At 44.4% G+C, this 12,265-nt stretch overlaps 1 protein-coding gene and 1 pseudogene across 1 annotated transcript; one reads left to right on the forward strand and one right to left on the reverse strand.

The window, feature by feature from the left end:
* Positions 1 to 12,265, forward strand: part of LOC113019578 (protein NLRC3-like) — a 576,297-nt pseudogene that overhangs the window by 91,147 nt on the left and 472,885 nt on the right.
* Positions 341 to 6,936, reverse strand: LOC113009810 (7SK snRNA methylphosphate capping enzyme-like). The gene is made up of 8 exons (XM_026148386.1): positions 6,472 to 6,936; positions 4,153 to 4,557; positions 3,784 to 4,052; positions 2,971 to 3,268; positions 2,321 to 2,888; positions 2,037 to 2,249; positions 1,438 to 1,546; positions 341 to 788 (listed from the first exon to the last, which is right to left on the reverse strand). Exons 2-8 carry the CDS (start codon positions 4,527 to 4,529, stop codon positions 736 to 738), a joined length of 1,887 nt encoding a protein of 628 aa, XP_026004171.1. The 5' UTR covers positions 4,530 to 4,557; positions 6,472 to 6,936; the 3' UTR covers positions 341 to 735.

The following is a 12,265-nucleotide window of genomic DNA, read 5'->3' on the forward strand; positions in this document are numbered from 1 at the left end:
CACATGGTGTCATGTTGGACTCCACCAGTGCTGTACACTGACTCTGTTCCTCTTCCTCTGAAGGATGTGTGCTGTCCTTCTTAGAGTTCGAATGGGGAGCTTGATCCTTCAGGAAGGACCTGGAGTAGAGATGGTACTCCTCCTTGTTATGTTGTTGCAGCTTTCCACAGATCCTCTGAATTTCCAGGTCTCCATCTAACTGCTTATTAGCAGAGAGCATGAGAGAGACAATCTGAGGCAGGTTTAACAAATTTAATGCCAATTCAGGTCATACTGTGAGGAGTTCACAATATGTTGTACTTTTACACAGAAAACCTGAAAGACAAATGAGCAGCCTTAATTCAGGGATTTGGAGTCAGTAGCTTTATTTTGACAGGAAAAAAAAGCAGTGGAAGAAATATGAAAAACCACTTCCTGTTGGTATCCAGCGGCCAATAGAAACGCAGTTATTTCTTTGTGCTTTACTGTCTTATTGATCTGATCAACAACCAGTATAATCCCAGCATCAGACACATGATATCACGTCTGTGTGGGGAAATCTCATTGAATGGAAAAATCATGTTACTGGTTTAGGTGGACATGGACACCTGTACTCAACCAATCACATCCACAGGAGTACTGCCATCCAATCAGGTTCCAGTTCTCTCTCTCTTCTGCTGTGCGACATCATCAGTTTGTTCAGTCACAGTTTTAATGCCGTTTCCATAGAAACAGAAGGACGCCGAAGGCGTGAGCTCACTTCTTCTGCGCAGAGCCTTTATGGAACAGGTAGATGGGCCGCTGGTTACCTGGAAACACAAGCAGACAGCTCAGATTACACACACCTGTGCAGTCTAACAGTCTTCAGGTAAACGTCTGCAGTTATTCACCTGGCCTGCTGCTGTTAACTAACAAGGCATCACCGAGGTGTGAGCGGCAGGTGTGCTCAGTGAAACTGCAGGATTTTACTGGGATATCAATCATTAGCAGTAATGCTAACATACAGTCTATGGATACAGCTAGGCTGGGTAGCATTAGCTGGCTCACATACTTCAGCATCTGTGTCACTGTATTTACAGGTGTGGTCATCCATCCACTCACACAGGCACAAGTGTCCGGCTAATGTTTAACTTTTCTTTTTTCTGGGTTAGTGTACGGCAAACATGTTTAATGGTTTATTGTTTAACAGCAAGATGATTAAACTTTGAACACAACTCAGTGTTCCAACAAGACAATGATCACAAACACATCAGACCTGGTTTTGGGAGGGATAAAGCAGGCTAAAATTAAACGCCTGGAACGGCATTCCCAAAGCTCAGACCAACTTTATGAAAATTTTTTGGAGAAGTCCATTCCCGGAAACTAACAAATTTAACTAACTCTACCGATCCTGCCAAGACGAGCGGTCAAATATGAGCCAGAATACACCGGAGCCCTGATGTATGTGCATGTTGTCACCTGCGTGTGTGATGAGTCTGTAGGAGCTGAAGCCCACGCTGTCCGTCAGGTAGGAGGTGAACTGTTCAGGCCTGAGCCTCAAACTCCTGCAGTGACTGAACGTTGTTTTCTGGAAAACCACAGAAATGAACTTTTTACTGGATACACGTGCTGCTGAATGTTCTTAGATGTATATACACAGAAGCACAGATATTTACAGACGCTCCCTGCATGCGTGTTTAGTGAACCAGTACCCATGAATAAATTCATTCTTCTGCCAAAATGCTCAAAGTGTTGCAAATGAATACACAAGAACACTTTTACTAACAAAGTTAATGCAAAATATCAGATCATAGTTACTCCATAGTTACTCATACCCTTTGATCTTTTAGGAAACCATTACGACTCTAAAGGACCGGACTGTGATAGACACACAGTGTTGAGCACCGTCACTTCCTGTTGCTGTTATCTCTCCATGTAAAATCTGATCTTTATACGTGTGAATACTTCCTGCTGTCATCGATCACATTGTGTCAGAAGGATGAGCAAAGGACAGATGCTGTTTCTCTCTCACACACACACTAACTGCATATGATTATATTCATGTTGCTAGGCGTTACCGAGGCTCTCTTGCTGTGGCAGTAGCTGCTCCATGGTTGTGGCTCCAGGATAAATATTCCACCTGGCGACAGGCTCTGATAGGCTCGTTTGAATAGTCTACCCACACCTGCGTCACCCGACTGCAGCTGCACCCACTTGGTTACGTTGAGACACATGATGACATCATAATGGCCCCGCCCAGGCCAAGCTTCACGGTCTGAGACGTAGTCACCCTGTGGGAGGAGTCACAGTGGTGAGCGGTGGCTGGACACCAGCGAGGGGTCTGATGGAGAGTGAGACTCACCTGGATGAAGGTGATGTTACTGGGGAACCTGGAGGAGGAAGAGGATGAAGGAGAGAGAAGGGGAGGAGCTGAGAGAGGGCCCCGACTCACCCTGAAGGACAGAGGGAAGGAGAGGAGGGAGAGAGCCTGTTGGAACTCCTTCATCAACTCCTCCTGCCCCTCCTCCCCTTCCTGTTCGGGAGGAGGCGGGGCTACCGTGTCTTTCCTCTTCCCTCTGTCCTCCACCACCAGGTCATGTGACAGGAAGTGTCTAATGTTCTGTATGGCAGCACGGACGAGCTGCTTGTCTAGCTCCACCCCCAAGATGTGGGTGGGGTTAAATCTTCGGGCAACAGCCAGTGTCATGTGACCAGTGCCGCAGCCTATGTCCAGAACCGTCTTGTCTCTGAACCAATCAGCTTCAAAGACCCGGAGCCTTGGGTCTTCCTCTGGCCCAACCCGCCCCTCCCACTTGTCTCCATAAAAACCTTGGTAGCCATAGCAACGGCTGTGGTTCCCGTACTGGTAGCGGTGTTTGTCCTTCTTCTTCTCTCTGGGGTTAGTGGAACCAGTCTGAGGTCCTCCACACCTGCAGGAGGTGGTACAGATGTCATGTGATAAAGACACCCAATCAGATCACAGTGATTACTCAGTTTAGATGACACACTCACCTGGCAGCTTTAGCCCCTCCCACTAACGGTGTCTGGAATTTGCTTGGCTGAGCTACAGTCGTTGTGACAATGGTGCTTCCAGCACCATCTGCCAACCTTGTCGAGGTGGTGCGTCGCCGCTTTCGTTGCCGCCCGTCACCCTGGCTCCCAGGCTTGTGGGGGGGGCCAGGTGGAGGGTGGGTGTGCCTCCTGGGCAGGATGGGGGACGGGGCCACGTCGTCTCGGCAGGTGATGGCAGTGTTGAGCTCACAGGGGAGAGGAGATGGAGGAACGCTGCCCCCTTTGTTCAACAACGGTACTGCAGGCGACAAAACAGACGTCCATGCACAGACTTCACTCAGGTGGACTCTGCAGGTAGAACAGCTGCAGCCAGGTACGAGCGAGTGTAAGGACACAGGCCCACCGGTTGTTTTCTCAGTTTATGTGTACACACCACACCGGTTCATCCATGTGTAAGTTCAGAGCCGTTGTTACGGTTCATGTCTGATTTAAAGCTACAGACTCAAATCAGACATTCACAGGAAAGAGTACAAAAACGATCAGTGCGCCATGCAGATCAATTATTACAGTTATACAGAGGAGCCTCGGACTGCGAGGGACTACAGACGGGGCACATAACCCGCAAAACGAGCAAAAAACTGAAAAAAAAAAAAAGGTAACTATTAACCTGCTGCATCGCATTATTGCATTAAATATGAGAGCGCCTCCCTGATATCTTGATGAATATCTGAAAAACACCTGTAGATTTACTGTGTGAGCTGCTGCAGTTTCCTGCTCGTCCACCGGGTGTCAGTAAAGCTGCAGGTGTCTCACCTCTGAATCCACCTGTGTGGGGAAACAGCGGCGCTGCTGCCACCTCCTTGTCTCCTTCGCCGTCCCCTCCTCCTACTTTGTGGTGTCGGGTCCTGTGCTTCCTCTTGGACTTCAGTGGGGACAGCAGGACCCCTCGTCCATCCTCACCACCCTTTCCCCCTCCCTTCAGGTTCAGAGGATCAGTGATGTCACGAGGCACCAGGATCTCTACGGGATCTTCGCCCCGTGACGGCAGGGGTGAGCACTTTGGCGTCTCCTGATTGGTTGTTCTGAAGAAAAGGGGAAGAGCATAAAGGTGGTGTCAGTGTTAAATCCTGCAGCAGTGACGTTATATTGATCTCTGAATGAATCCACCAATAACCTCCTCACCTGTTTACTTCCTCGTCCAACAGCGAGTTCAGGTTCAGCGGGTCAAAGATGTTCCCGCCCAACAGGAAGTGACTCGGTAACACAGACTCTGACAGACTGTCGCTGTTGGCGCGGCGTCGGCGCTTGGTCAGCCCCTTGAAACCCACGCCCATGGAGTAACGCCTATTCCCGATTCGCTGAGTCGATGGAGGAGGAGGTGGCGCCGGAAGGGCCGGCTGGCTGTCATCAGGCGGCTGGAGGCCATTTTTAGCCCGGATGATGGGGAGGGGTTTAGCCAGCTGCGGCTGCTCTGATAGGCTGATGGCAGCGGGGAAGACGGGGCTGAGTCTGATGGGCGCCTCATGGGTGAGGACCGCCTCTTTGTCCACTGACATCATCTTCTGCCGTCTAGCCAATCACAATGACCTGCAAAAGAAGAAGGGGGTGGAGTCAGATTCAGCTACTTAAGATAAACCATGAGACATAAATGTATAATAATTACTGAATTATTGATCGTAACCTCATTAATGAAGCTCTATTAGAAGAGTGAATACAAACAGAAAAAACCCAGCTGAACCTGAACTCAGCACCAAAAGTTTTATTATCCGTTAATTGTGTTTTCATCCTCACTCAGGGTTTTATTTCTTTATCCGTTTCGTTTTTTGCTTTTCCCATTTTCAGATTCTTCTTTATTATTGAGGAAAAATTTTCATGTAAAGCTAAAAGAAAATTTAAAATGTACCCTTTTCAGATAGACTTCGCAGGGGAAACCCGACAACCATTGAGTTTAAAAACAGCAGCTGAGCAGATTATTGCAAAAACGTAAAAATCTAAATAAATTATGTTCTTGTGTAAAAGTGATGAATGTTATCAGTTACTATGAACACGCTGCACTGTAACAGAGAGTGTTTGATAGCTCAGCAAACTAACCACTCTGCTGCCCGCTTAGCTAACAGTGTTTGTCCCAGGTTTGCTCCTGTCAAACAAAGCGAACTTGTCTCTCTCCCTCCTAAAGTGGGATTCATTTTCATGGTTAAATCTGCGCTGTAGGCACATCGTAACATGACCTCCACCTCTAACTACACATCGACATCGACACAGCCTGGAACAACCGCGATTAGTCTGTTTGGGACCGTCATTTCCCCCTGCACATTCCTGGATCAGCTGGAAGGGAGAAAGCCAAACTGCAGGGATAAACATTCACACACGTGTGAATGCTGGCAGCACCGCCCGTCAAACACCATCTGCAAACAGACCTTAAGCTCATTCTGCATTAACCTGAGCTCCACTCCTGAGGATCCACGGGATCAGATATTTACCCTGAAACAACGGAGGGACATCTAAACTCAAAAAGGTTTTCTAAAAAACTCATTTTAAAATGATCCTCAGTGCCAGAATAACACATAGAAGGAGCCCAAACTTCATCCCTAAAAGGACTTTAAGTATAAGCGCCATAAGGAAGAGCATCTTTCAATGAAAGCAGTTTTGAGGGAAATCTGAGCTGAAACTGGGATGAAGGACCCTCAGCACCGACTTAAGCTTGAACTTTCTTTTATACCCTGCCTCCATCACACAGCCAATCAGACATCCCTGCCACCTCTCCTTTGCATCCTGATGGTTTCCAGAAATTTGTATGTAACCTGACAACTTTCGTTTTCTTTGGGCTGGCATCCTCCCAATCAGACTGCGATGTGTGCTAACATTAAAACACTGAGCACCACACAGGAATCTCGGATCTGTATGACGATAAAAACTCATCGAGCAGCTTCTATTTCCCCTGAGGCTGTAATCAGTGAACAATATTGATCAATGAATGACTTGTGAAATATGTATACAATCCCACACACTGAGGGGACGAGTTCACGCCCCCTCTGAGGGAAACAAACATTAAATTCAAACGTCTCTTGCTGAAACCTTATTAGATGGGTGTGTGTTAATGCCCCTCAACAGGCTTCCGGAGGGCAGCCAAACAGGGACAAAGTTGTCATATTATGGAGGGCGCTGAACAAGGCTTTAGTGATAAATGAGCAGAATAAGTAAACTTCAGAGGGGTGAACGAGATAAAAACTGCATCTCAAACGTAACTGTGACCTCCTGAAGGAAGTTCAACATCCTGATGTTTCAAAGTAAAAGCACCTACATGAGTTCTTTCTGATTAGTGCGTCAAAGTGTCACTTTTATTTGTGACTCTTACTTTGAAGAATAATCGAAATAAAAATTCTTACAAATATCGTTAAATCAGCATTGATTTAATCTGATTGCTTCAAAGTTCTTCACTCAAACAAACCAGGCAAACGTCGTCGATCAATAATTAATCACTGACTGATCGATTGTACTCACAGTGTCCTGCAGAGATCACCGTCCGCCGTCCAGACTTCACCCTCCGAGTCTTAGAAATATCCGATTTATGTTTTTGTCAGAGCGTGTGCGTGCGTGCGCCCCCAAAATCCCGAGGAAACCCCGTCCTAGCCCCGCCCCCGTCGCTCACTCCGCCAATCCCTGCGAGCCCTCATGAATAATTCAATTGCACTACAAGAAACAAACACAGTTAGCTTCTGCAGCTAGCCGCCTAGCACGGAGCAAAAACACACGCCCCTCAAAGATAAACAAGTCCCGAAACACCACCGGAAACCCGCTGTGTGCATGAACACAAGCCCGCACCCAGCTCCCCGTGCATGTGCCTGTCAGTGTGCGTGTGCTCTGTAACGGCCCGTGACTTCAACTATAACAGCAGACTTCTGCTACGACTAGCTACTAACTACTAGCTGGCTTCATCGTGCTCAGATACTCGAGCTCGCGCTCTTATACGTGACGGCAGGGACCTCGCGCTCGACCGCAAAAGTGTCCAATCGGGTGCGAAGTTGAGGCCCAGCCATCACGGGATCTGCGATGTTGATTGGGCGCTATTCGGGGAGGGCGGGCGAATGGAGCGAGGAGAGAGGTGTCCTGAGCAGTGCCTGACTAGAAAGGCGAGCACAGCAGAAAACAAACGGCGTAACGGTGAAAATTAACGGTTCACCGGGCGGTGTCCGGCAGCTGCACGTGTTAACACAGATAGTTAATGAGTCTAATAAAGTTTCAGTAAGAGACGTTTGAATTGAACGCTTGTTTCCCTCAAAGGGAGCGTGAACTCGTCCCCTTAGTATATGGGATTTTATACCCTCAGTTTTGCTCTGAAGGAAATATAAACTCCCTATATCCGATCATATCCTCCAGGATGACAGATAAATCCAAATAAATCATTTAGGTGAATAGTGGGAAAGTTTTAGGATCAGTAGAGATGTGACGTTTGTTGGCCAATCAGAGCAGAAGAGATCCTGAGAGTTGAAACGAGATCAGTGGTGGCTCACATGTTTCCTCCCACATACATGTGGTTTTCATCATGTTATCACTGAGTTCAGACACCAGAAACAGTACTCTGCAAGAGCAGGTTGTCAGGTGTTATCGTGGTGCAGATCCATCAGAGGTTCTGTGCTTTTAAACTTTTAACTTTAAGTACTTTTAAAGTTTCTCATCTCAAAGCTGAAGCTGACGTTCTCTGATGTTTGAGGCTTCTCCTAATTTGCAGTCAATTTTTTTTCTGTTATGACCATTTGTCTTTTTGATTGCGATTATTTTTTTTATTCTTTTAAGTTTTATTTCCTTCTTCTCTTGATTGCTGAATGAATCTGCCCTGCTTCAGCATGGGGATAGGAGCAGAACAATAACACCACACAACATCTTTCACGGATTAATTTTGGATGCACAGTTTGATTTATTGAGTAAATGAAGTACATCTTTAATGCTGGGTCTCAGTTTTTCTTCACTATAAAGTAAAGCTGGTGTAGTAAATCACAGGAGCAGTATGCGATTTGATTGTTTGTCTTTAACTCTGTATGTTGCAGACCAAAAGCGACGGCTTTATTGGTCAGAAAATTGAAAAATGTTGAAAATAAATTGAAAAGTTCAGATCAATGCCCCCGTTCCCGGTCATGTTATCTAAACCGACCGAGTGGGCCACATTGGCCTGTTTGGCCGGTCAGTTCTGGCCCACGTGCCATATGTTTGACACCTCTAACAGCTAACACCTCTAACAGTTTAACAGCGCAAGATTTTTATGGTGCTCCATGTTTCCCTGTTTCAGAAAGAGAAGCTGCCTGCACGTGATTGAGTTTACATTCATCTGTTTTATCCAGATTAAGACAGAGCAACAGACCCACTCATCCACTCATAAACATTTCACAGCACTGTGAGTCTGCAGCTGCACCACCTCACATTTTAGATTTTAGATTCAAGGACATGAAAAAGTTAAGATGTAATACATGTTCCACTAAGACCAGAGTTTACTACAGTTTAGACAGACTGATAAGTACTTTTACTTTGAGTACAGTTTTGAGGTACTTTTACTATTGATGCTTTACATGAAAATTTAAATATATATGCTTGAATATTTCCATTTTATGTCTAAAAAAAAGAGAAATCTACTTTAAAAAAATCTTTTTAAGAAGCTTTATTCTCACTGCTGGTTTCCTTTCCTCAGTTTGTGTTTCCTTGTCTACTTCTGCCCACTGACGCTGTGCCAGACTCCATAATGAAGGAGGTCGAGCTCCTAAAATGCACCAGGAGGACCAAAGAGAGGAGGTACAGAAGAAAGGCAGCCACTGCAGGTAAATAACTACTAATTACTTTAGAAGTATGATTGAATAAAACTACTTTATGAGAATAAACATTTAAACTAAAAACGTTTTAAATCACAAGGATGAAGCTTCAAATAGCTGAACTCCTGGGATCAATAACTCATTGAAAAATTGATCACAACACCTAATCACATCAGAAAAGGTTAAAAAAAAACCAAACAAGCAGATTTTAATTGAAACCATCAGAAAAACATAAAATGTGTCATCAGCAGGGGTCAAAGTTCATGTGCAGTGATGCAGAGGAGGGATAAATAATAATTTGTAAATATCAATAATCTCTTTTGTGAGATACTTTAGTTTAAGGCTGTGATCAGCTGAAATGCTGCTGCTCTGTGTGGGTTAAACTGAGGTCGGTAAGATCAAAGCAGGTGCTACCTGACCTCCCATACGGGCCTTATTATAACTGTCAGTATAAAGCTAGTGTAAAGGTGTCATCTGTGAATGCTGAGTGAAAATGAGACTCACCATCATCACTGTAAAATTTAAATGCCGTCCTTCATGTGACCATGAACAGCACAGCTGCTCAGCACTGTGTGCACACCTCTTTCAATTCAGCACAATAACCTGGACTCCAATTTTGAAAACACAACTTTATTTATTTATTCATTTATTTTTTGCTCTGACTTGTATTATGAGTCTGTGGTCTGGGAGAGAGTCCTGTAACTCTCTGTCTGCAAAATACAGTAAATAATGACCAATTCTGGGCAATTAATTATATAGTTACGTCTTAAAAAAACAGTTACTAAGTTTTGCAAACAACAAAGTTTTTTGCAGCTGTTTACCTAAAAATGCAGCCAACAATCAGCTGTTCTGCATCAAATCTGATGCCACACAAATTATTTGTGCCACTCCAAAAATAATTTCTGTCCACTATGAGATGAAGGAGAACATCAGCCTGATACTTGCAGGCCTGACAACAGGAGATGTATCACTGCTGTAACACCTGTAACATTCAGCAGTCGCCTCATTGTTCTGACACACAACAAAACTATTGACTACACTACACACTAACTACACAAGATTTGCGCTAAACGTCTCAAATCTCTCACATCTCAAAACACCGCCGTCACTCCTAAAACTTCCCCCTTCCTAAACAACTAAATGCCATGTTGCCATATCATTGTTTGATTCCAGATGGTACATTTTTCCACCAATAGGAAAGGCTGTGGGAATTGGGAGGGAGGCTGTTTTTGCTCACAGGCGGAGAGTGCTTTCCAGCGTTTTCCTTATAAAACAGTGTTTTACAGTTTCTTCCGCAGTAAAAATAAACAACAATAGGAAAAAAACAAACATTGCAGATATTTTTATCATAACTCTGCTTTTACGTGGCCTATCGGCACAGCCTGTCAACCACGTTGATTAGCTGCGTATATACGAATGTGAATTGGCTGGACTATGGGATAAAGTGGCATCGTTCTAATCCCATATGGGAGCAGTCAGTCACTGACTAACACTGCAAAACAGAATTGTTAAAATTTTAATTTCAATTCAGGTTAGAATTTTTTTTGTGCACAACACAGATTTCCTGTGTGCAGAGACCGTGCCAGCAGTGCGCAATTGCGCATGCACGCAACTTACAGGGAACATTGCTCACCCTCAACCTTTTCCTGTTTCTTCCTCCTTTATGAATCAACTGCACCTAAACTTCCAAAAAGGACGTCACAGTGTTTGAATTAAAGAAATAACTTTTAAAAATGCACGAATCAAGAGTGACACCATCTAAGAGAGTTGAGCCAAAAGAGCTGAATCTGAGAAACGAGCTGGACCTCCTTCACTAGCTGCTGGAGAACACCTGAGATCAGCTTTCACTCAGGTCAAACAATGTATTGTTTGATTGTTTGATTCGGCATGAGCCCCCGCATCCTCAGGACCTTCTATCGCTTTGCCATTGAGAGCATCCTCACTGGATGCATCACCACCTGGTATGGCAACAGCACCGCCTACAACTGCAAAGCTCTCCAGCGAGTAGTGCGGTGCTCTGAACGGATAATTGGAGGTGAGCTTCCCTCCCTCCAAGACATCTACAGGAAGCGCTGCCTGAGGAAAGCGGGGAGGATCATCAAGGACTCCAGTCACCCCAGCCATAAACTGTTCAGACTGCTTCCATCAGGAAGGAGGTTCTGCAGCATCCGGTCCCGTACCAGCAGACTGAGAGACATCTTCTTCCACCAGGCCATCAGACTGCTGAACACGTCATAGACACCTCAGCTTCACTACTGGAACTTCAACATTATGCACTCCACACTGTATATAAATGCCACTTGTTTTGCACATATTCAACTCTGTATATTTTTATATATTTTATTTATTATTTTTTTACTATTTAATTTGTAAAAATGTGTACACACACACACACACACACACACACACACACACACACACACACACACACACACACACACACACACACGTAGGATAATATTTAGTACACACATCCAGAAATGCATACACTATTATATATTGTACATATATTTATTAGTTTCAGGTTGGCCATTCTTGTATTTTGCTCGTTTGTGTTGTTGTGTTTGCACATCTCTGTTGCTTGTGGGGCTCGCACACAAGAATTTCACTCGCATGTGCTGTGCCAGTGTGCCTGCACATGTGATGTGACAATAAAAGTGATTTGATTTGATTTGATTTGATGTAGTGCTCAACAAATCTACCAGTTAAAAAATAAATATAGTTCTAAAAAACCTAACCATGTAAATAAAATACACTTTACATAAAAAACATTTACATAATCAGCTGATGTTAGATAAACGTGTGGTTTCAATAAATATTCTGCAGAAATTAAAACAACAACATAAAGATCAAGAAAACGAAGTTGTCTGCAGTTATAAAACACTAGGGTGAACTAAAACTCCGTAACTGTGTGATTCTGATGGCTTTCAGTGTGAAACTGAAACTGCTTCAGACACATGTGCTCTAACTCCACCCTCACAAACACCCGTCCACAGTCACAGGCCGACCCTCCGCCTACATGTTCCTGTTTCTTTCAAATTCCAACACGAGTAATAAAAGGAAACTTTTCACACATGATCTGTTTTACACGACCTGCATAAAACAACAGCGTTAAAACACTGGAGTGAAGTGACATGAACATTTTGTAGTCCGCCTTCTGCAGATTGTAGTTTCTCTTAAGAGATCCAATGTGAGGGTGTCTGAGTGTAGGTGCAGTTGGACCCTCAGTGCACGGCTTATCTCTTGTTCTAAGTCCTTATTGGTCCTCCTTCATACCTTTCCTTTCCTTCACCTCGTACCATTTTCCACCAAGAACAAGGAAAAGTGGTTAGAATAGGTCATTTTTTGGATTCTTCAGATGTAAAGCAGGCTTATTTTGGAAACCTCTTTATCTCTCCTCATAGTTAAAGTTGGTTAGTGTTCATCATGTTCCTAATAATATGTCTTAACATCTGTAACAGGCATGAATGATCCTTAGAGATAGCAGTGTCTTCAGA

This window comes from Astatotilapia calliptera, chromosome 3 (assembly GCF_900246225.1).
Source record: "Astatotilapia calliptera chromosome 3, fAstCal1.2, whole genome shotgun sequence".
Lineage (NCBI taxonomy): Eukaryota > Metazoa > Chordata > Actinopteri > Cichliformes > Cichlidae > Astatotilapia > Astatotilapia calliptera.